General features: G+C 68.5%; 2 protein-coding genes across 2 annotated transcripts; one reads left to right on the top strand and one right to left on the bottom strand.

Annotated features, from left to right (window-relative positions):
- Positions 1–1,739: 1,739 nt before the first annotated feature.
- Positions 1,740–9,624, top strand: GPS2 (G protein pathway suppressor 2). Its single transcript, XM_078850878.1, is given in 11 exon segments — positions 1,740–1,912; positions 4,500–4,609; positions 5,791–5,903; positions 6,177–6,222; positions 6,224–6,257; positions 6,617–6,699; positions 6,787–6,952; positions 7,041–7,128; positions 7,806–7,885; positions 8,318–8,414; positions 8,675–9,624. Coding segments are annotated over 11 exon segments (1,071 nt in total). The 5' UTR covers positions 1,740–1,818; the 3' UTR covers positions 8,835–9,624.
- Positions 9,625–11,785: 2,161 nt separating this feature from the next.
- EIF5A (eukaryotic translation initiation factor 5A) lies at positions 11,786–21,188 on the bottom strand. The gene is made up of 5 exons (XM_078850872.1): positions 21,033–21,188; positions 14,087–14,272; positions 13,562–13,918; positions 13,058–13,131; positions 11,786–12,845 (listed from the first exon to the last, which is right to left on the bottom strand). The coding sequence occupies exons 2-4, from the start codon at positions 14,249–14,251 to the stop codon at positions 13,069–13,071; spliced, it is 585 nt and encodes a 194-aa protein (XP_078706998.1). The 5' UTR covers positions 14,252–14,272; positions 21,033–21,188; the 3' UTR covers positions 11,786–12,845; positions 13,058–13,068.
- Between the last annotated feature and the right edge of the window lie 1,511 nt (positions 21,189–22,699).

The raw sequence follows: 22,699 nt of genomic DNA, 5'->3' as shown, positions 1-22,699 counted from the left end.
ACGCGCTATCTCAGAGTTAATTTTTTTTTAAAGGGGGGGGATCTACCTCGATGGGGGAGGGACCCCCAAAAATAATCCAGTTGGGAGGGGTAGAGAAGACATGCCCCTTCCCCCCCCCCCCCCCCGCCCCGGCATGCTCTAATGGATTGCTGTGGGCAGGGGTGCCTCTCTGTGCCTGGGGGGGGGGGTACCACTGCTTCCTCCAGAGCATATGGGCCCTTTGTTCTGGGGGGGGGCTGGCTCAGCTGTGCCCTTGGCTGGGATTTTTCCATTGAACATTTCGAGCGGGGGAGTGCTTGATTCAATTATTGCCGGGGGGAGCGGTTGGACTAGTCCAGGGGCAGTATGGGGGGGATTTGTTCTGTTATACACACACACACACACACACCACCCCCCCCTTGTTCTTTGTTCCCTTGATTGGGGGGAGGTGATTCTCCTGGTATTGTGGAGGGGGTGCCCCAGCCCCTGATCTGGGGGGTGGTGTGTTGCATTCTAGCACTTACGAGGGTTACTAATCTGCCCCCTGCTTGGGCTGGGGGGGAATGTGTCAGCTAAGTGATCCTGCCCCCCCCCCCCCCCGCTACCACTTTCCTCCACACCTGTTCCTTTTTCCCCCCAGCCCTCTGTTCCTACCCCCAGTGTGCCAGTTCCCACCCCCCCACACATCAGCCCGTCTCTGTCTCTCCCCCACTCCCCTCCTTATTTATTACCTGTTGGTGTTGTTGAAATGTGAATTTTCCGGGGGGAGGTGGGGCAGGGGGGCAGGTTCAGCTCCCCTCCACCCCCACCCCCCCGGCTGTTACTTTTTTTTTAAAGTTTTTATTTAAGCTGCTTTTCCATGTAAGGTTGGGGGGGGGGGGAGGCAGAGCTGTGTTGTGAGGTGGAGTTGAATGTGGGGTGTAGAGGGGGGTGTCCCTGGAGCCCCCCTACCCCGATTGATAAACCGCCATGCAACCACCTTGTCTGCGTCTGTGTCTGTGTGTCACCCCCAGCCCTGAGGGGGGGGTTTCCTAGTGCAGAAATACCCCCCCCCCGGTGATTCCTCCCCATAGGCCCATGCCCGATGTGGCTCCCTGCAGCCCTAGAGGTGATGCCCATGCACCCGATGTGGGGTTCCCAGGGTACCCCAGGAGGGGGGTTCTCCCCCCAGCTCTAGAAGGGAGGGGGCACAGTCCTTCATAGCCATGCCCTAGATTCCTTGGAGGGAGGTGAGCCCCCTGCCCTGCTGGGTTCCCAGGTGGGGGTGGGCCCTTTCTCTGGGTCGGGGAGCAATGGGGTCCCCAACCCTCTCTAGGAGTGGTTTGGCCCTGCACCTTGGCCTCATGCTGCCGGTGGGGGCCCCTCTGCTGCCTGCCTCTCCTCCTTGCCCGCCCCCCCCGCCACGGAACCGGGCAGGTCTGTCCCCCCTCCCCCGCCGGGAGAGGACTTCGCGCTTCGTCGGGATCCCACTGCTGCCACCACTAGGGGCGGGGCGGGGCCGAGCCTCGCTCTCGCGCGCCGGGGGCGGGGCCGAGCCTCGCTCTCGCGCGGGTGAGGGGAGCGCGTCTCCCCGTGAAGCTTGCGGAAGGCGCAGGGCCGAGCCTCGTTATGACGCTCGGGGGCGGGGATCTTTGAAGGGCTGGGCCGAGCCTCGCTGGGAACCAAGGGGGGGGCGGAGCCTCGCTATGATCCGCCAGGAGGGGGCGGCGCCGTGTGAGGCGCGGGGGCGGGGCCAAGCCTCGCTGTGACCCGGCGGGGTGAGGCGCAGGGGCCGGGCCGTGCCCCGGAAGCGGAAGCGCGGGGGAGGGGCGGGGCGGGGCTTTCCGGCGCGGAGCGAAGATGCCGGCGCTGCTGGAGCGGCCCAAGCTCTCCTCGGCCATGGCGCGCGCCCTGCACCGCCACGTCATGGTGGAGCGCGAGCGCAAGCGGCAGGGTGAGCCCCGCCCCCTCCTCCCCCTCCCGCCCCCGACTCCGCGCGCCGCGGCGTCACCCGGCAACAAGCGCCCCCAGCCCCGCCCCCTCCCCCCCCCAACTCCGCGCGCCGCGGCGTCACCCGGCAACAAGCGCCCCCAGCCCCGCCCCCTCCCCCCCCCAACTCCGCGCGCCGCGGCGTCACCCGGCAACAGCGCCCCCAGCCCCGCCCCTTCAACTCCGCGCTCGCGCCTCAACTCCGGCGTCACCCGGCAACGCCTCTCACGTCACCGATCAGCTGACACTCCCCTGCCACACCTCCTGACCCCGCCCCCGCCGAGACCCCGCCCCCACCACCGACCTGGGGGCGGGGCCTTAATCAGCCACACCCCCGGCCCACCCCCCCACCCGTGACCCCCAGAGCCCTCCCCCCCATACTGCCCCAGGGACCCCCCCCACAGACCCTCCCCTCCCCCCCCACCAGGGACCCCTCCAGACCCCTCCCCTCCCCCCCATACTGCACCCAGGGACCCCTCAGACCCCTCCCTCCCCCCACCAGGGACCCCTCAGACCCCTCTCCCCTCCCCCCCATACTGCGCCCAGGGACCCCTCAGACCCCTCCCCTCCCTCCCGTACTGCCCCAGGGACCCCCAGACCCCTCCCTCCCCCCCCAGGGACCCCTCCAGACCCCTCCCCTCCCTCCCGTACTGCCCCAGGGACCCTCAGACCCCTCCCTCCCCCCACCAGGGACCCCTCAGACCCCTCTCCCCTCCCCCCCATACTGCGCCCAGGGACCCCTCAGACCCCTCCCCTCCCTCCCGTACTGCCCCAGGTACCCCCAGACCCCTCCCCTCCCCCCCCAGGGACCCCTCCAGACCCCTCCCCTCCCTCCCGTACTGCCCCAGGGACCCTCAGACCCCTCCCTCCCCCCACCAGGGACCCCTCAGACCCCTCTCCCCTCCCCCCCATACTGCGCCCAGGGACCCCTCAGACCCCTCCCCTCCCTCCCGTACTGCCCCAGGGACCCCCAGACCCCTCCCCTCCCCCCCAGGGACCCCTCCAGACCCCCCTCCCCTCCCCCCCATACTGCGCCCAGGGACCCCCCTCAGACCCCTCCCTCCCCCCACCAGGGACCCCTCAGACCCCTCTCCCCACCCCCCATACTGCCCCAGGACCTCTCAGACCCCTCCCTCCCCCCCCATAATGCCCCAGGGACCCTCCAGACCCCGCCCTCCCCCCACCAGGGACCCCTCAGACCCCTCCCTCCCCCCCATAATGCCCCAGGGACCCCTCAGACCCCTCCCCTCCCCCCCATACTGCCCCAGGGGACCCCCCCACAGACCCCTCCCCTCCCCCCCGTACTGCCCCAGTGACCCCCCTCCTCCCCCACCAGGGACCCCCCAGATCTCTCTCCCCTCCTGGTACTGCCCCAGGGATCCCCCCCAGACCCCTCCCCTCCCCCATACTGCCCCCAGGGACCCCCCCCAGACACCTCCCCTCCCCCACATAGTGCCCCAGGGACCTCCCAGACCCCCCCTCCCCCCCGGGACCCCCCCCGACTCCTCCCCTCACCCCCATACTGCCCAGGGACCCCCCCAGACCCCTCTCCCCTCCCCCACCAGGGACCCCCCCAGACCCCTCCCCTCCCCCACATAGAGCCCCAGGGACCCCCCCGACCCTCCCCTCCCCCCCCGTACTGCTCCAGGGACCCCCCCTAGACCCCTCACCCCTCCCCCTGTCCTGCCCCAGGGACCCCCCCCAGACCTGTCCCCTTTCCCCATACTGCCCCAGGGACCCCCCCGACCCCTCCCCGCCCCCACCAGGGACCCCCAGACCCCTCTTCCCTCCCCCAGTACTGCCCCAGGGACCCCTCAGACCCATCCCTCCCCCCATAATGCCCCAGGGCCCCCCCCCGACCCCGACCCTGGTGGCTGGTAACGAACAGGAGCCCTAACGAGGCCGAGCTTTCTCTTTTTTAATTAAACGGGGAACGGAGGGGAGGGGCGGGTTTATAAAGCCTGGCCCGCACCCCCCCCCCCCGCACTCCCCACAAGGAGACGTTTCCCCCCGAGAACGGGGGCTGGGCCGCAAAGTTGTAACCAATTTTGCGGTTTCGCCGTCTTCCTTTTGGACGGGACCCGTTTGCGCCCCACGGTCCGTGGGGCCGCGCCCTCGGTCCCCCCTTTCCAAAGGGCCGCCCGCCTGCCTTGCAGACTTGGTTAGGGGTCCGCGGATGACAAAAAGGGGGGGGGGACCCCCACGCTCGGAAGGGACGGGAGGCCCGTGGTTCGGATCGAATCCGGTTTCCCTTCGAAGCCGCCTGCAACCCCCCCGCCCCCCCCCGACACGTTGAAACTTTCCGCTACTTTCCAGCCTGAATTGCCACCCCCCCCGGCCCCCGTTGCGCGGCCCCTCCCCGTGCGTGCGTGGGGGGGGGGGGCCCGCAGATCCGCTCCCCGGCTCTGTGTTTTTCCTGGGGGCGGGACGGGCTGTGACGAGTTGGCCGTCCTCAGCTGGGAGCGTTTCCACGCGAGGGCCCCTGCATCAGCCGGGATCTCCCCCCCCGGGGGCGGGGGGCGGCCGGCCTGACCCCGGCTGTGTCCCCGCAGAGGAGGAGGAGGTGGACAAGATGATGGAGCAGAAGATGAGGGACGAGCAGGAGCGGCGCCGGAAGAAGGAGATGGAGGAGCGCATGTCGCTGGAGGAGACCAAAGAGCAGGTGAGTTGGAGGGGGGGGGGGGGGGTCGCGGGGGTCCCCCCACCCCCCCTCAACCCTGCTGGGGCCGGGGGTTGTGAGCGGGCAGGGCGGGGGGATCCGGGTTCCCGGCTTTGCAGTCTGACATCGGTCATCCCCCCCCCCGTCATGGCACTCCCCGCGCCCGTGGTGGGTCTCCGGGCCCTGCCCTCTGTGAGGGGCTCCCCCGGATCCCAGCCCCCCCCCCCCCAGCAACGGGTCTCCGGGCCCTGCCCTCTGTGAGGGGCTCCCCCGGATCCCAGCCCCCCCCCCAGCAACGGGTCTCTGGGCTCTGCCCTCCGTGAGGGGCTCCCCCGGATCCCAGCCCCCCCCCAGCAACGGGTCTCCGGGCCATGCCCTCCGTGAGGGGCTCCCCGGATCCCAGCCCCCCCCCAGCAATGGGTCTCCGGGCCATGCCCTCCGTGAGGGGCTCCCCGGATCCCAGCCCCCCCCCCAGCAATGGGTCTCCGGGCCCTGCCCTCTGTGAGGGGCTCCCCCGGATCCCAGCCCCCCCCCCCCAGCAACGGGTCTCCGGCCCTGCCCTCTGTGAGGGGCTCCCCGGATCCCAGCCCCCCCCCCAGCAATGGGTCTCTGGGCTCTGCCCTCCGTGAGGGGCTCCCCCGGATCCCAGCCCCCCCCCAGCAACGGGTCTCCGGGCCATGCCCTCCGTGAGGGGCTCCCCCCGGATCCCAGCCCCCCCCCCCAGCAACGGGTCTCCGGGCCCTGCCCTCCGTGAGGGGCTCCCCCGGATCCCAGCCCCCCCCGGCAACGGGTCTCCGGGCCCTGCCCTCTGTGAGGGGCTCCCCCGGATCCCAGCCCCCCCCAGCAACGGGTCTCCGGGCCCTGCCCTCCGTGAGGGGCTCCCCCGGATCCCAGCCCCCCACCAGCAACGTGTCTCCGGGCCCTGCCCTCTGTGAGGGGCTCCCCCGGATCCCAGCCCCCCCCGGCAATGGGTCTCCGGGCCCTGCCCTCTGTGAGGGGCTCCCCCGGATCCCAGCCCCCCCTCAGCAATGGGTCTCTGGGCCCTGCCCTCCGTGAGGGGCTCCCCGGATCCCAGGCCCCCTCAGCAACGGGTCTCCAGGCCCTGTCCTCAGGGAGGGGCTCCCCCATATCCCAGCTCCCCATCTCACGCTGCCCCACTTCCTCCCCCCGCCCGCCCCCCCCAGATCAGTAAGCTGGGGGAAAGGCTCCAGGCCCTGCAGGAGGAGAAGCATCAGCTCTTTCTGCAGCTGAAGAAGGTGCTGCACGAGGAGGAGAAGCGCCGGCGCAAGGAGCAGAGGTGAGGTGGGGAACGGGGAGGGGTGGGCAGGGAGGGTCCTGTCCTGGCTGGGGGGCTGGGGGGGCGGGGAGAGTCCTGTCCTGGCTCGGGGGGCCACCAGAGAGCACTGGGATGAAGCGCGAACTGGGCGGGGGTGGGGGCGGTGGGTGAAGAGGTGACTGTGTTAAACTGGGGAACTCCCTGCTGCAGTGACTTTGCGTGCGGCAGGGTGGCGGGGCAGACAGGGGGGCAGCGGGCCCCGTGCCAGCCGCTTCTCACTCTTAACCCCTACAGCGACCTGACCACGCTGACGGCGGCACCCTATCAGCAGGGCATGGTCGCGCCACGCCGGGACCCACATCCTCAACATGCAGGGTACGGGGCCGGATCTGGGGGGCAGGATCTGAGGGCAGGCCAGGGGGAGGATCAGGGTGATGGGAAGGCTAAGGGGGTGCAGAAGGTTGGGGGGGCTGCAGGGGTGACAGCAAGGCCGGGGGGTGGGGGAGGATCAGGGAGGCTATGGGGTGGCAGCAGGGCGGGGGGGTGGGGGGGAACTGGGAGGATCAGGGAGGCCAGAGGGGTGGGGAAGGCTGGGGGCGGGGGAGCACGGCAGGTGGGAGGGGGTTGGAGCAGCCGGGGGGCTGCGAGGGAGCCCAGGGCAGGCCGGGGGTGGCAGCAGTCCTGGGGGGGGCGAGTGTGGGACCCCCCCCCGGTTCACCCCACTCTCTCGGCAGGGAGCCCCGGCGGACACAGCCGGGCCGGGACGCTGATCTCGGCCGACCGGAGCAAGCAGATCTTCGCGCCCCCCGTGATCACGGTGAGTGTCGGGGGGCTGGGTGGGGGCAGGTCCCCTCCGCGGGGCGGGGGTCGCTGCGGGGCCACTGACCCCCCCTCTGTCTAGCAGCCGCGGCACTTCGCCACCCAGCCGGCCTTCGCGCCCGGCACCCCAGAGCACGGGCAGTACCAGAGCGGGCAGGCCGGGCCCAGCCCCTACGCCGTGGGGCAGGCCCAGCACTTCGCCCCGGGCCAGGCCGGGCCCGTCAGCTACGCCAGCAGCCAGCCCATCCGCGGTGAGTCGGGGCCCGCGGGGGGCCGGGGGGGGGGGCCCCGGGCCGGGACAGAGCTCTGACCCCCCTTCCCCCGCTCTCTGCCCCACAGGCCCCTCGGCCTTTCCCCGCCATGCAGTACCTGTCGCAGCAGCCGCCGGGGTACGCGCTTCACGGACACTTCCCCCCCGCCCAGCCAGGTGAGACCCCCGACGCACCCCCCCCCCGGCCGAGACCCCCAACACCCCCCCCCGCCCGGCCAGGTGAGACCCCCGACGCGCACCCCCCCGCCCGAGACCCCCAACACCCCCCCCCCAGCCCGGCCAGGTGAGACCCCCGACACCCCCCGTCCGCCTGAGACCCCGAACACCCCCCTCCCCCCCGGCCAGGTGAGACCCCGACACCCCCCTCCCCCGCCCGGCAGGTGAGATCTCCCCCGCCTGAGACCCCCAACACCCCCCTCCCCTGCCTGGCCAGGCGAGACCCCCAACACCCCCCGCCCGCCTGAGACCTCTCCTCCCCCGCCCGTCCGCCTGAGACCCCCAACCCTCCCCTCCCCCGCCTGGCCAGGTGAGACCCCCCCCTCCCCTGACCCCCCCCCCGCCCGCGTGAGACCCCTCCTCCCCCCCCGGCCAGGTGAGACGACGCCTCCCCCCGACACCTCCTCCCCTGTCCAGCGAGGTGAGATCCACCCCCCGCCCATCCGCGTGAGACCCCCCCCAACACCCCCCTCCCCCGCCTGGCCAGGTGAGATCCCCTCCCCCGCCCGTCCGCCTGAGACCCCCAACACTCCCCCCTCCTTGCCCATGGAGCCCTGCCCCTTCATCAGCTGCCCTCCCAGCACTGAGCCCGGCCCCCCCTTCTTTCTCTCTCACAGGTTTCATCCCCCCCAGCACAACCATCCCCCTGCAGAAACAACTGGAACATGCCAACCAGCAGTCCGGCTTCACCGACTCAGTGAGTCCCCCGGCCCCAGGCGGGGCCTGCTGGCTCAGGGGGGCGGGGAATGGGGCAGGGGCCTGTCCCCTCTAGGGGGCGCTGGCTCCCCTCCGGCCCCAGGCGGCGACTGGCTGGCTCAGGGGGGCAGGGAATGGGGCAGGGGCCTGTCCCCTCTAGGGGGCGCTGGCTCCCCTCCAGCCCCAGGCGGCGACTGGCTGGCTCAGGGGGGCAGGGGTCTGTCCCCTCTAGGGGGCGCCAGCTCCCCTCTGGCCCCAGGGCGGGGACTGGCTGGCTCAGGGGGGCGGGGAATGGGGCAGGGGCCTGTCCCCTCTAGGGGGCGCCGGCTCCCACCCAGCCCCAGGGCGGGGACGGGGAGGGAATGGGGCCCGGGGCCCAGGGCCCCTGCCCGGTGGGGGGTCTCTCCCCAACACTCTGCTCCTTTCTCTGCAGTCAACCCTGCGCCCGATGCACCCCCAGGCCCTGCACCCCAACCAGACCCTGCTGCCCAGCCCCCCAGCTCCCTGTCCAGATGCAGCCGGCCAGCAAGGTGAGCAACCCTCCCCCCATACCCCATTCTCTGGGGGGCAACCCCCCCCTCTCTAACTCACCCGTCTTTGCTCCCCACAGTCGGGGCCCTGGCCTCCCCTGGCAGCTTCCCCCACGGCTCCACCCCCCAGCAGGCCCACACGGTGAGTGTGGGGGAGGGTGACTCTGGCACGGCCCCTCGGGGGCACAGTTTGGGGGGCGGGGGAGGATTCCACTGCCCAGCCCCCCCCTCGTTAACCCTCGTCTGTCTGTCTCTTGCAGTCGGGCTTCCCCGCCAGCGCCAGCCGGCCTCTCGTCTCCCCTTCATCCAGGGCCAGCGCTTCTACCACAAGTGAGCCCCCCGCCCGGCCCGCGGGGCGCCCAGCTCTGGGAGGGGCCCGTGCCGACGCGGCCCCCTGCCCAGGTTCCTTCCCCACTCTGAACTCTAGGGTACAGATGTGGGGACCTGCATGAAAGACCCCCTAAGCTTACTTTCAGCCGCTTAGGTTAAAACTTCCCCGAGGTACAAATTAATTTTCATCCTTTGCCCCTGGATTTCCACCGCCACCACCAAACTCTAACTGGGTTTACCGGGAAACGTCCTTTGGAGACGTCTTTCCCCCAAAATCCTCCCACCCCTTGCACCCCACTTCCTGGGGAAGGTTTGGTAAAAACCCTCCCCCCTTTGCATAGGTGAACCCCAGACCCAAACCCTGGGATCTGAGGACAATGAGAAAACGTTTCGGTTTCCTTCCGAGACGACTTTTAATGGCAGTAAAGGAAGGAGCTCTGTAACTCAGGCTGGTGGATACTCTACAGGGGAATTAGATTCGAAACCGAGGGAATCCCTCTCGGCAAAACCTTAAATTACAGAAAAAGACACCGCCCGGGCCAGTCGCTATTCAGCACAGCTCTTTTCGCCGCCCTTTCGAGAAATCAGACTCCAACGCCTACCGAGCTCGGTGACCTGCTAGGCTCCCTTCCCGGTCTGTCCCCGGCAAAGCACCCCACAGACAGACCCCCACCCTTTGTTTTTTCTCCCCCCCCCAACCCCTCAGCTTTGAAAGTATCTTGTCCCCTCATGGGTCATTTGGGTCAGGGGCCAGCGAGGTGACCTTTAGCTCCTTAACCCTTTACAGCTGAGAGGAGTTTTCCTCTGGCCAGGAGGGATTTGAAAGGGGTTTACCCTTCCCTGGATATCTGTGACACCCCCAATAAATGGGGACCCTCTACTTGCAGCGTGTGGTCTCTGGGGAAGGGGTGGGGGGGTTCTGCTGTGTGACCCGGGATGGGGAGGACCCCCCCCCCCCAGGCTTCTCTGCTGCCTGGTCTTCGTCTCCCCCCCCACACCCCAGGCCCCACCCCCTGTCATATCATGGCCTGGCATGTAACTCCGCCCCCTGGGTGGGCCTGGCCCCACCCCCACCCCACCCACCACATAACTCTTGCCCCCTTGGTGTGCCTGGCCCTGCCCTGTCTGTCACATCCTGCCTGGGCATGTAACTCCCCCACTCAGTGTGTTTGGCCCTGCCCCCTGTCTGTCACAGCTCTGCCCCCTTGGTGTGCCTGGCCCCACCCTGTGTCTGCCACATCCTGCCCTGGCATGTAACTCCGCCCCCTGGGTGGGCCTGGCCCCACCCCCCACATAACTCTGCCCCCTTGGTGTGCCTGGCCCTGCCCTGTCTGTCACATCCTGCCTGGGCATGTAACTCCCCCCCTCAGTGTGTTTGGCCCTGCCCCCTGTCTGTCACAGCTCTGCCCCCTTGGTGTGCCTGGCCCCACCCTGTGTCTGCCACATCCTGCCCTGGCATGTAACTCCGCCCCCTGGGGATGCCTGGCCCCACCCCCTGTCTGCCACATCTGGCCCAGGCATGTAACTCTGCCCCCTGGGGATGCCTGGCCTCAGCCCCTGTCTGCCACATCTGGCCCAGGCATGTAACTCAGGCCCCTGTGTCACATAACTCCCCCCTTGGTGTGTCTGGCCCCGCCCCCTTCTGTCACAACTCAGCCCCCATGGTGTCCCTAGCCCACCCCCTGTCTGCCACATCCTGCCCTGACATGTAACTCCGCCCCTGGGGATGCCTGGCCCCACCCCTGTCTGCCACATCCTGCCCTGACATGTAACTCCACCCCCTGGGGATGCCTGGCCCCACCCCCTGTCTGCCACATCCTGCCCTGACATGTAACTCTGCCCCCTGGGGATGCCTGGCCCCACCCCCTGTCTGCCACATCCTGCCCTGACATGTAACTCCGCCCCCTGGGGATGCCTGGCCCCACCCCCTGTCTGCCACATCCTGCCCTGACATGTAACTCCGCCCCCTGGGGATGCCTGGCCCCACCCTGTGTCTGCCACATCCTGCCCTGACATGTAACTCCGCCCCCTGGGGATGCCTGGCCCCACCCCCTGTCTGCCACATCCTGCCCAGGCATGTAACTCCGCCCCCTGGGATGCCTGGCCCCACCCCTGTCTGCCACAGCCGGCCCTGGCATGTAACTCCGCCCCCTGGGGATGCCTGGCCCCACCCCCTGTCTGCCACATCCGGCCCAGGCATGTAACTCAGCCCCCCCATAGCTGCTGCCCTGAGGGGGGGCCTCCCCCAAGCTGGCCACAAGAAGGAGTCAATGGCTGCCCCAGGCCTCTCAGAGACACTACCTCTGCAGGAGCTGCCCCACACACCCCCACCCCACCAGCCTGGCAGGCTAGGGCTCAGCCTCAGGGTGGGGTCCCCCCATCCTCAGCCCGGGGGGGAAGCACATCCGGCCCCCGAGGAGCTGGAGCCAGGTCAGCAGGCAGGGTGGGCTCTAGCCCCCCAGGCTCAGATTTTGTGGGGTGAGGGAGGAATCGCTCCCCTGTGCCCCCCAAACCACATGGATTTTCCACCAGTGTTTCCTTCCCAGCTGGGCATGGGGGGGGGTAGGGAGAGGAGACACTGGGGCCCCATTAAAACTCAGGGCTTTGAGCTCCGCCTCCAGCCAAACGCAGGGGGCACTAGGGGCCAGACTGCCCCCCCACTGAAATCAGGGGCCCCTGCCATGAGCTGGGCCCCCCTTGTGCCAGGTGCTGCCCAGACACCCTCCCCCAACTGAAATCAGGGTCCCCCCATCAAACCCACCATGACAGACACACCCTCTATTGTGCAGGCTGCATCCCCCCCCCAATGAGATCAGGGCCAGGAACACAGCCCCCCCAGTTCTGCAATGCAGGATGTGAAAGGGGAGGGGTACAGAGGGGAGCTGGCCTCTCCCTCCTGCAGCAGCAGGGGCAAGTCCCTCCCCCCCTTTAGGACAGGAAATGAACACCCCAGGTAGGGGATGGGGAAGAGAGGGAGACAGTGGGGTTCCCCACTCGCTCCCCCCCAGAACCGGACACAGCAGGAGACACGACCCCAGAGCTTCGTATTAAACTTTTATTGAGGCTGATTAACAAATGTGTGGGGGGCGGGTGCTGACCCCTTGACAGCAGGGCGGGGGGAGAGATGAACCTGGAGAAGGGGGCAAGAGAAAGGGGGGGCTAGTGGGTGACCCAGGACACCCCCCCTTTGCCCCCACCCCAAGAGCTCCAGCAGGAGGCGACCAGGGGGTGCTGGGTACACCCCTGGGTCCCGCACAGCAGTAGGGAAGGGGAGCAGCTACGCCCCTCAGCCAGGTGGGCCCTGTCCTCCAAACAGCAGGGCAGACAGGTGCCCTTTTAGGGGGGTGGGGCCAGAATGGGGGCATCACCCCTGGCAACAGCTGCCCCACAGCTGGGGGGGAGACAACAGGAAGCAGACAGCTCAGGTCACCTTGACCAATGAGAAGGCAGCAGGATGCTGCGCCCTCACCCCTCCCCAGTCACTCACTAGCCTTTTTGCCCTAGGAGAGGCTAAAAAAGGGGGGCTGGGGGGGGTGTTGGCCTGCAGGGGGAGGGGGCTGAGATTCCATTTCAAAAGGACCCAAGAGCTCCTGGGTTTGGGGCACCCCCCCACCCATTTTTCAAAGGGATCTTAGATTTGGGGGACCTGAGATCTGCAGGGACTTTGGGGGGGTTCTTGGTTTGAGATCCACAATGGCCAGGTTTTGGGGACCCCACCCTCTGCAGGGTTTGGGAGGACATTAAAAATGCTTAGGGAGGCTTCCCACCCCACTTCTGTCAATTTCTCTCGCCCCCCCTTTAAATAATCCCCCCCTTCCTCACACCGATGTAGTGTTCCAAGCACCCCAGGGGAGGAGCAGGGGGGAAAAAGGGGAGCCAAAACAACCCCCCCCCCCCAGGAGGGCAGGGGGGAGAATCAGCTTCCAGAACCAACAAAAAGACCAAATTAAAAGGATTTTTGTTCCTTCGTTTTAATTCCCCGGGGGCAGGGGCTGGGAGTTTCATGGGGGGCTGAGATCTGGGGGGGGCTGAGCCACATGGAGCCGGTAATTAAGGGGGTTGCATTCTCTCTGGTTTGTAGTAAAAGTTGCTGTCGCCGCCTGGAAAAAGGAAGGAGCAATTACGGGGGGGGCCACTGCCTCCCTCCACCACACCCCCCCAGCAGCTGGGCCCTGCAGAGGCTGGCGGGCCTGCCCCAAGCTTGGCTAGCAAGGCCCACAAGTGGCCAGTGCCTTTGGCTCTGGAGGTCCAGGTTCCCCGCCCCCCATGTCCGTTCCGTGCCCCCCCCATGCCCCCACCCCCCCAGCACCCACCTGTGGTTCCTTTATTTAGCCATGGCTTTGATGGCGACAGCAGCTTCCTCGGTCATTGCGGACAGCACAGTGATCTGGGGGGAGGAGAGGGGTTAGGGGGCCATGCTCCAGAAGATCCTGCCCCCCACCCCAGCTCCCTTCCTGGGGTGGGGGGGACGGGACAGCCTGCACTAGATGCTTCTGGAGCAAACAGGGCCCTGGATTCGAGTCCCAGCTGGTGGGGTTACCCTTGGCAAGTCACCACCCTCCCCTCCGGGCCTCAGTTTCCCCATCTCTGTGAGGTGCTTTGAGATCCGCCGCCAGGGGACCCGGGTATTATGGTAACGGGGGTCACAGCTGAGCCCGAGCTCATCACTCAGAGCTGCCTGAGTTTGCCGAGAGCCAGAGCCCACTGGTGAGATTGAGCCACACTGGACAGCAAAGGGGTGTTAATCCCCTGCCCCTTTGATCTGGGGGGGGCCACCAGCATTGCCCCCTTACCTGCTCCCCCCGCCCCCCCCTTACCAGGATCTCTTCTCCGCAGTCGTATTTCTGCTCGATCTCTTTGCCCAGGTCCCCCTCGGGCAGACGCAGGTCCTCCCGCACGTCCCCGCTGTCCTGGAGGAGGGACAGGTACCCGTCCTGGATCCCGATCAGCTGCAAGGCAAGAGGGGGGCCCCTTAGCCAGGCCCAGCAAACGCCCCCTCTGGGAAGGGGTTCGGCGAAACTGACGGGAGCGCCCCAGATCTTCGTTAGTCGCGGGCACCTCCCCTTACCTGGAAGTCCGTTTCTCTTGATGTTGGGCACATCCATGTTGTGGGTGGAAGGGCAGATATCTTCGTATTTCTTCCCGGTGAAGATGTCGATGCCAACCAGGTGCACCTGGGGGGAGCCAGGACAGAGTCACCCTGGGGGCTGGGCATCAGCTGCCCACCGGGGAGGGTCCTACCCTGAGATCTGCGGGCAACACACGGTGCCGGGGCACACAGCTCTCCCCCCCCCCCCCCCCCAAGCGAGCGGGCGCAGGGCAGGGCGGGCAGAGCCCCATACCTTGGCGTGGCCGTGCTTGCCGGTCTTGGAGGTGGACATCTCGACGATCTTGCAGGGGCGCCCCTTGAGCACCACGAACCCGTTTTTGCGGAGGGCCGAGCACTGCATGGGGAAGGTGGCGGAGGCCCCGGCATCGCCGGTCTCGAAGTCCAGGTCATCGGCCATGGTGATCGGGCGTTAGAGGAACTGTGGGGGGGGGGAGAGGAGGGGGTGAGAGCAGGCAGGTTACAGTAACACCCGGAGACCCCCCGCCCCCATCAAACCAGGGCTTACAGACCCCTGCCCCCCAAAATCTGGGGCCCACCCCATCACACCAGGGCTTATGCAGACACCACACACACACAGACAACCCTGAAATCTGGGCCCCCCCCATCACCAGGGCTTCTGCAGACCCCTCCACGCCAAGATCTGGGCCCCCCACCACACCAGGGGCTACACAACCCTCCCCTGCCCCCCCCCCAAAATCACACCAGGGATTACGCAGACCCCTCTGCCCTCCCCCACACCCCAGTAAGTGCTGCCCAGCCCCACAACAAGAGAGTCCCTGTCCCAGAGCATCTAGAGGGAGGGGGTAGAACAACGCACCCAGGGCCCTGCAGCTCCGAGGCCCAGTCCAACGCTTGATCAATGATCAGCCCCCACCCCAGGCAAGGGGCAACCTACAACCCCCCCCCCCCAGATCCAGCCCCCCCATCCCTCACCCTGGCCCTACCTGGTTTCAGACCCTCCTCTCTGTGCCCCCGATCCCGCCATGACCTCAGAGACAGGAGAATACAGAGGAGGCAGGCCCAGCCCTAGAGATATGGGGAGGGTGGCCTGGCATCGCGAGCCCACCAAGTGTAGGGCAACCCAGGCACATTCCCCACGAGGGGCCAGAGCACCTGGCTGCCGCCAGCTCTGGGGAGAGGCAGCAGCCAGCTGGGGGACAGGAGGGAGCCCCCCCGGACAGGCAGCGCTGGAGGTCCCGGGTCGGAAATCAGGCAGGACACCGGGGATCCACCCCAAGCCAGAGCCCGCGGCACCAGCTCGAAGGCTTCCACTTTTACGCCTCTGCGGGAGCGCGCTGGGGTCTCGCTGACCACGCGCTATCTCAGAGTCTCCACAGGGGGGCAGGGCTTGGCCAGCAGGGGGCTGCGGGTCGGGAGTGAGGGGCACCGGCCAGGCTGGGGCGGGCCGGGCTAGCAGGGGGCTGCAGGTCAGAAATGAGGGGCACCGGCCAGGCTGGGCTGGGCTTGCGGAGGGCTGCGGGCCGGGCTTGCGGAGGGCTGCGGGCCAGGCTGGAGCGGGCACCGGGCCAGGCTGGAGCGGGCACCGGGCCAGGCTGGAGCGGGCACCGGGCCAGGCTGGAGCGGGCACCGGGCCAGGCTGGAGCGGGCACCGGGCCAGGCTGGAGCGGGCACCGGGCCAGGCTGGAGCGGGCACGGGCCAGGCTGGAGCGGGCACGGCCAGGCTGGAGCGGGCACCAGCCAGGCTGGAGCGGGGCCGGGCTAGCAGGGGGCTGCGGGTCAGGAATGAGGGGGCACCTGCCAGGCTGGGGCTGGGCTTGCGGAGGGCTGTGGGTCAGGAATGAGGGGGCACCGGCCAGGCTGGGGCGGGAGTGAGGGGCACCAGCCAGGCTGGGGCGGGGCCGGGCTAGCAGGGGGCTGCGGGTCAGGAGTGAGGGGCACCGGCCAGGCTGGGGCTGGGCTTGCGGAGGGCTGCGGGTCAGGAGTGAGGGGGCACTGGCCAGGCTGGGGCAGGAGTGAGGGGCACCAGCCGGGCTGGGGCGGGGCCGGGCTAGCATGGGGGCTGCGGGTCAGGAGTGAGGGGCACTGGCGGGCTGGGGCAGGAGTGAGGGGCACCGGGCCAGGCTGGGGCTGGGCTTGCGGAGGGCTGCGGTCAGGAATGAGGGGGCACTGGCCAGGCTGGGGCAGGAGTGAGGGGCACCGGCCGGGCTAGCAGGGGGCTGCGGGTCGGGAGTGAGGGGAAGTGGCCAGGCTGGAGCGGGAGTGAGGGGCACCAGCCGGGCTGGGGTGGGGCCGGGCTAGCAGGGGGCTGCGGGTCAGGAATGAGGGGGCACTGGCCAGGCTGGGGCAGGAGTGAGGGGCACCAGCCGGGCTGGGGCCGGGCTAGCAGGGGGCTGCGGGTCGGGAGTGAGGGGGCACTGGCCAGGCTGGGGCAGGAGTGAGGGGCACCGGCCGGGCTAGCAGGGGGCTGCGCGTCGGGAGTGAGGGGAAGTGGCCAGGCTGTGAGGGAGCCCAGGGCCGGGCTAGCAGGGGGCTAACACACCCGAGTCCAGAGCAGCGCCGGTTTAGAGGGATTTGGGTTAAGTAACCACCTGGCTCCCAACTCTCCCCCACAGTGCGCGTAGCGGCTCCCCCCTCCTGGCCAGCAGGGCCGGGTGCCCGTTAGCCCACGTCCCCCCTTCCCGGGAGGACCCCTTCCCAGGCCGTGTGTCCTGTATTTGCATTAGGAAGCTGAAGGGCCGCCCGGGGGCAGCACACGTGGCAGCTGGGGAAATCTCTCCAGCAGAGTCACCTCTGCCCCACGGGATTTCCCCTCCCCCAGCGAGCCCCAGGCACAGGGCAGACAGGGAGGAGCCAGCCTGCAGAGGGGGCACTAAGGCACATCTGTGGCATAGCTGGGGCGGGGAGGAACCCAGGAGTCCTGCTTCACAGCCCTTCCTCCTTCGGGAGGGGAGTGGGGTCTAGTGGTTAGAGCCGGGGGCTGGGAGCCAGGACTCCTGGGTTCCATCCCTGGTCCTGCCATTGGGTTATGTGCAAGCTGGGAGAATCGCTTCCCCATTGCCCCACTGCGGGGCTAACGGCATCCATCTGCCCCTCTAGGATGGAGCGATAACCCCCCCCCCCCACCCATGAAGGGCCGATTCGGAGAACCCAGGCATCCTGGCACCCCCATTCGAGGCGAGTCCCAGCACCTGTTCTCCAGCTCTGCTCCCAACTCCCCCTTCGTCAGAGATATCCCCCCCCCCCCCCAAAAGCAAGTCACAGCATGGGTAGCAGCCCTGGATTTCTCTCCTGCCCCCCCCCAGCGTGGGGGAGAGGACCAGATGACTCATCACTGACCTAGGTTCAACCATAGCAGAGCAAGGCGGCCAGGTCTGCTTGCCAAGCGCCGTGACACGCCAGAAAAGGCGAGAGCAGGCAAGCGCCCTGCAGGGCCCGCTAGCCACGGGGCGGGGGCTCTTTCTCCCGCCCCGGGGGGAGCCTGAGGCAGGCTGCAGGGAGCGGGGCCAAGACCCCAGGGTGAACGGTTCCCGGAGGCAGCGGATCGTCACCATCGCAGGGGACCGGCTTGCGTGTGTCGGTTTAATGACCGGCAAACAAGGCCCACAGGCCCAGCGGTTTTCAGCTCGCCTCCCCCCCCACGCCCGCCCCGTAACTGATCAGCACAACTGCTCCCCATCGCTCACGCAGGGTGACAGCCGCGCAGCTCCACACACGTGCTTCCGCCTGCAGCTGTGGGGGGCGGGGGGAGAAAAAAACTCCAGCAGCTGAAAAAAGTTCCTGCCCCGAGCGCCGGGGAAGGAACCAGGCCGGCTCGGTGGCCCGGCAGCTCCCTCCCACACACGCCCCATGCGGAGCCAGGGCCCTCCCTGCCCCACGGCTCTGCCCCATGCGTCATTCGGTGGCTGCTGCAGCTGTAACCCGGCCCGAGCCCCAGCTCCCCGCAGTCGAGGTCGGCTGCCCCCTGCGTACCCAATGCCACTCATCCATCACTTCTCTGCCCCCCACTTGCCTTCCTGCCCCCAAATCCTGGGAATTATTACAAGGGCCACTTTGGCACCAAGGGAGGGCACCCCCGACCCTGTGCTGGAAAGCGCTGCCTTGATCTCCCTCTAAAAACCCTCCTAGGCCATGGTAGAGGCCCCCCTTGCACCCCCCAAACCACCTGGAATCTATAGCCCCAAAACCCTGCTGCAGATTCCAGACTGCCTCAGTTTCCCTGCCCTACCTCACTCTAGAGGCCTTTTGCACCCCCCCCCAACCACATCATACTCCTTACAACAGGCCTCCAACCCCTAGAGCCCCCCACCCTAACACTGAAGGGAGCAATGACTCCCCTCAAGAAAGGGGTCTAAGACACGGTGCAGATCCAGGCACCAGTCACCCCCATTTTCTCTACCCACAGCATGGGGCTGGGGGGGTCTCTTAAGCAATGCCCAGCCACCAGCACTGACGCCTTCCCCCCGCCCAATTTCAGTGAAAGGAAGGCTCTCCGGACGCATTTTTGGGGGAAAGGTGGAGATCTTCCCTTAAAGAGGGAAGCGAGCGTCTCCCCCCATCTATCCCCTCATCAGTTCCCTTCACCTCATAGTCCTGACCCCAGTCCCTGAACCCCAGTTCTTCCCCCCAGAGGCTTATTCAGATCTCACAGACAGCCCTCTCCGGGGGAACCCCTCCCACACCTCCATGGGGAGGAGGTGTGACCCCAACAGGGATTCCCCCCACACCCTGACCCCTCCCTGGGAGATGGCCTGCTCAATCCCCACAGCCAGCCCCCCCAACTCTCCTTCCTCCCATCCCACTCCCTAGGGGGAATCCCCCACACCCCAAACCCCTCTATCCTATAGGGGAAAACCACAGAGATCACTACAATCCCCCACCCTGCTAAGGGGACCCTCCCCAAATCCTCTTCACTCTAGGGCAACCCACGGTCCCCCTCACCCCCTTTATGCCTTGCTCTGGAGGAAATTAAAATGATTGAGAACCAACCCCTCCCCTCTGCTCCCCACTCTAAGGAGACCCAAACCCCCCCTTCCTCATCCCCTCCCCACTCTGCCCCCATAAGGGGCCCCCTTAGTGTCAGGAAATCCAAGGGCCTCCTCCCCGCACAGCTAACCTGATCTCATTCCTCCCTCCCCTCTCCCTGGTTCCCGGGGGGACCCCACCAGACCCCATCCACCTCCACAAGTGGACCCAAGGCCACCCCCCCAACTCCTTCTCTTACGAGGACCCAAGTCCCCCCCTCACCCCCTCGGAGGTGCCCAAACCCTTAACTCCCCTTCTCCCCCCCCCCCCCCCATCAGGAGGAACCAAGGACCACCAACTAGATCACAGCTACTCCTTCCCTTTCAATGAGGCCCATCTTCCCATCCCCCACAGCAAGACCCCCCCCCCCCCCAACTTCCCAGGAGAACTCAAACTCCCCCTCCATGGTTCCTTCCCCTCCAGGGGGTAGGCAAGCCCCCCTCAGATCCCAGCCCTTAGGGGACCCCAGCCCCCCCAGGAGTCCCCGTCTAGCCTGCCCCAACCCCCTCCCCAGCACTTTGGGGACCCCTCAGCCTGCCCCCTAGCACTTTGGGGACCCCCCTGCTCCTCAGCCCACCCCAACCCTGCTCTAGCCCTTAGGGGCGGGGATGGGATCCCCTAGCCCCCCTCTATCCCTGAGGGGACCCCCCCCAACCCCCATAGCCTCCCTAGCCCTTAGGGGCAGGGTTGGGATCCCCTAGCCCCCCTCTACCCCTGAGGGGACCCCCCAACCCCCATAGCCTCCCTAGCCCTTAGGAGCAGGGTTGGGATCCCTTAGCCCCCCCTCTATCCCTGAGGGGACCCCCCCATAGCCTCCCTAGCCCTTAGGGGTGGGGTTGGGATCCCCTAGCCCCCCTCTATCCCTGAGGGGACCCCCCCAACCCCCATAGCCTCCCTAGCCCTTAGGGGTGGGGTTGGGATCCCCTAGCCCCCCTCAATCCCTGAGGGGACCCCCCCAACCCCCATACCCTCCCTAGCCCTTAGGGGTGGGGTTGGGATCCCCTAGCCCCCCTCTATCCCTGAGGGGACCCCCCAACCCCCATAGCCTCCCTAGCCATTAGGGGTGGGGTTGGGATCCCCTACCCCCCTCTATCCCTGAGGGGACCCCCCAACCCCCATAGCCTCCCTAGCCCTTAGGGGTTGGGATCCCCTAGCCCCCCTCTATCCCTGAGGGGACCCCCCCAACCCCCATAGCCTCCCTAGCCCTTAGGGGTGGGGTTGGGATCCCCTAGCCCCCCTCAATCCCTGAGGGGACCCCCCCAACCCCCATAGCCTCCCTAGCCCTTAGGGGCAGGGTTGGGATCCCCTAGCCCCCCTCTATCCCTGAGGGGACCCCCCAACCCCCATAGCCTCCCTAGCCCTTAGGGGCGGGGTTGGGATCCCCTAGCCCCCCTCTATCCCTGAGGGGACCCCCCCCAACCCCCATAGCCTCCCTAACCCTTAGGGGTGGGGTTGGGATCCCCTAGCCCCCCTCTATCCCTGAGGGGACCCCCCAACCCCCATAGCCTCCCTCTATCCCTGAGGGGACCCCCCCCAACCCCCATAGCCTCCCTAGCCCTTAGGGGTGGGGATCCCCTAGCCCCCCTCTATCCCTGAGGGGACCCCCCCGACCCCCATAGCCTCCCTAGCCCTTAGGGGTGGGGATCCCCTAGCCCCCCTCTATCCCTGAGGGGACCCCCCCCAACCCCCATAGCCTCCCTAGCCCTTAGGGGTGGGGTTGGGATCCCCTAGCCCCCCTCTATCCCTGAGGGGACCCCCCAACCCCCATAGCCTCCCCAGCCCTTAGGGGACCCCCCAGCCCCCATAGGCCTTAGAGGTGAGGTTGGGGTCCCCCTAAGGGCTCCTCCCCAGCCCTCAGGGGACCCCGCCAGCCCCCATAGCCCTTAGGGGCGGGGTTGGGGTCCCCTAACCACCCTCTAGCCCTGAGGGGACCCCCAGCCCCCCCACGAGCCCTGAGGGGACCGCCATACCACCCCCAGGCCTCCCTCCCACCTCTTAGGGCCCCCCCCGGGCCCAACCCCAACCCCCTCCCCTCAGCCAGGCCTCTCCACGCGGTGTGGGGCCGGGGGGGGAGGGGCGGGGCGGCGCGGCCTGGCCGCGCTCGCGCGACGAGGGGAGGGGGGCCGCCCAACCGCCACTCGGCCTCCCTCCCGTGCGCACGGGCCAGCCGGCCGCGCGCGCGCGCGCGCACTCACCCGACCGCGAGCTCAACCGCCGCTGCCGCCGCCGCTTGGCTCTGCCTGCTTGCTGCTGCTGCAACCCAGCCCGCAGTGCGCACGCGCACTTATGCTTCCCCACACCCAAACGAGGCGGCCCCCCGCCTGACAGCGGCGCGAGGGGGGACGCCCACGCCGCAGCGCGCCTGCGCCAGAGGGCGCCGCGCCTGCGCAGCTCCGGCACGCCGGCCCGGCGGCCATCGCGGCGCAGGCGCGCTTGGGAAAGGGACGTGCGAGAGCGGCAAGGCCCCACCCCTCCCCACACGCCGGCCAAGTCGCGGGAGCTCTGCCCGGCCACCCCACACGCCATGCCGACAGCGCGCGTGCGCAGAGGCGGGACCAAACCCGCCTCGCAGCCGGCCCCTGCACACATACCGGTGCCATGCGCATGCGTACACAAGGCACCTTGCCTCGTTCCATCCTGGTACCCATACAAGGCGCATGCGCATCCGAAAAACGCCTGCCTCATTGCTCGCCGCAAATGGTCCGATGCGCATGCGCGCAGGAGCCCCCCCGTCTCCATTCATTATTACACTGTGCCCATGTGCCCTTCCACCGCGCTGGGTTCCCTACTGAGCATGCGTGCCATTCTCCACGCGCACCAATCTCCACTGCACGCATGCGCACTTCTCACCGCCCCTCCGGCCTGCCCTCTTTCAACCCGTTGGGAGAACCATAGAGCGGGAGCCGGGAGGAGAGAGTGTCCCTCCGCTGGGAGCAGGGCCGCCATCTCGGAAGCCGGGTGGCCGCCATGGTTACCATAGCAACCGTGAAATTGCGCCTCTTCCGTCCTCCACCACGGGGTCACCCCTCCCCCCACGGGGTCACCCACTCCCCGCCCCCCCGGGATCAGCCCCCTCCCCCACGGGGTCACCCCTCCCCCCACGGGGTCACCCACTCCCCGCCCCCCCGGGATCAGCCCCTCCCCCACGGGGTCACCCCTCCCCCCACGGGGTCACCCACTCCCCGCCCCCCCGGGATCAGCCCCTCCCCCACGGGGTCACCCCTCCCCCCACGGGGTCACCCACTCCCCGCCCCCCCGGGATCAGCCCCTCCCCCACGGGGTCACCCCTCCCCCCACGGGGTCACCCACTGTCCGCCCCCCCCCCGGATCAGCCCCCTCCCCCACGGGGTCACCCCTCCCCCCACGGGGTCACCCACTCCCCGCCCCCCCGGGATCAGCCCCTCCCCCACGGGGTCACCCCTCCCCCCACGGGGTCACCCACTGTCCGCCCCCCCCCGGATCAGCCCCCTCCCCCACGGGGTCACCCCTCCCCCCACGGGGTCACCCACTCCCCGCCCCCCGGGATCAGCCCCTCCCCCACGGGGTCACCCCCTCCCCCCACGGGGTCACCCACTCCCCGCCCCCCCGGATCAGCCCCTCCCCCACGGGGTCACCCCTCCCCCCACGGGGTCACCCACTGTCCGCCCCCCCCCCGGATCAGCCCCCTCCCCCACGGGGTCACCCCTCCCCCCACGGGTCACCCACTCCCCGCCCCCCCGGGATCAGCCCCCTCCCCCACGGGGTCACCCCTCCCCCCACGGGGGTCACCCACTCCCGCCCCCCCGGGATCAGCCCCTCCCCCACGGGGTCACCCCTCCCCCACGGCGTCACCCCCCCCCCCCGGGATCAGCCCCTCCCCCAC

The sequence above is a fragment of the Lepidochelys kempii genome, chromosome 28, assembly GCF_965140285.1.
Source record: "Lepidochelys kempii isolate rLepKem1 chromosome 28, rLepKem1.hap1, whole genome shotgun sequence".
Classification (NCBI taxonomy): domain Eukaryota; kingdom Metazoa; phylum Chordata; order Testudines; family Cheloniidae; genus Lepidochelys; species Lepidochelys kempii.
The sequence above is the reverse complement of the archived record's forward strand: the minus strand, read 5'-3'. Positions and strand labels throughout refer to the sequence as shown.

Coding starts and splice junctions, on each gene's coding strand:
- EIF5A (XM_078850872.1), bottom strand. CDS start 14,251: ATGGCCGATGACCTGGACTTCGAGACCGGCGATGCCGGGGCCTCCGCC. Junction 13,919..14,086: donor GCAAGCACGGCCACGCCAAG/GTATGGGGCTCT, acceptor GGCTCCCCCCAG/GTGCACCTGGTTGGCATCGA. Junction 13,132..13,561: donor ACTGCGGAGAAGAGATCCTG/GTAAGGGGGGGG, acceptor TCCTCCCCCCAG/ATCACTGTGCTGTCCGCAAT.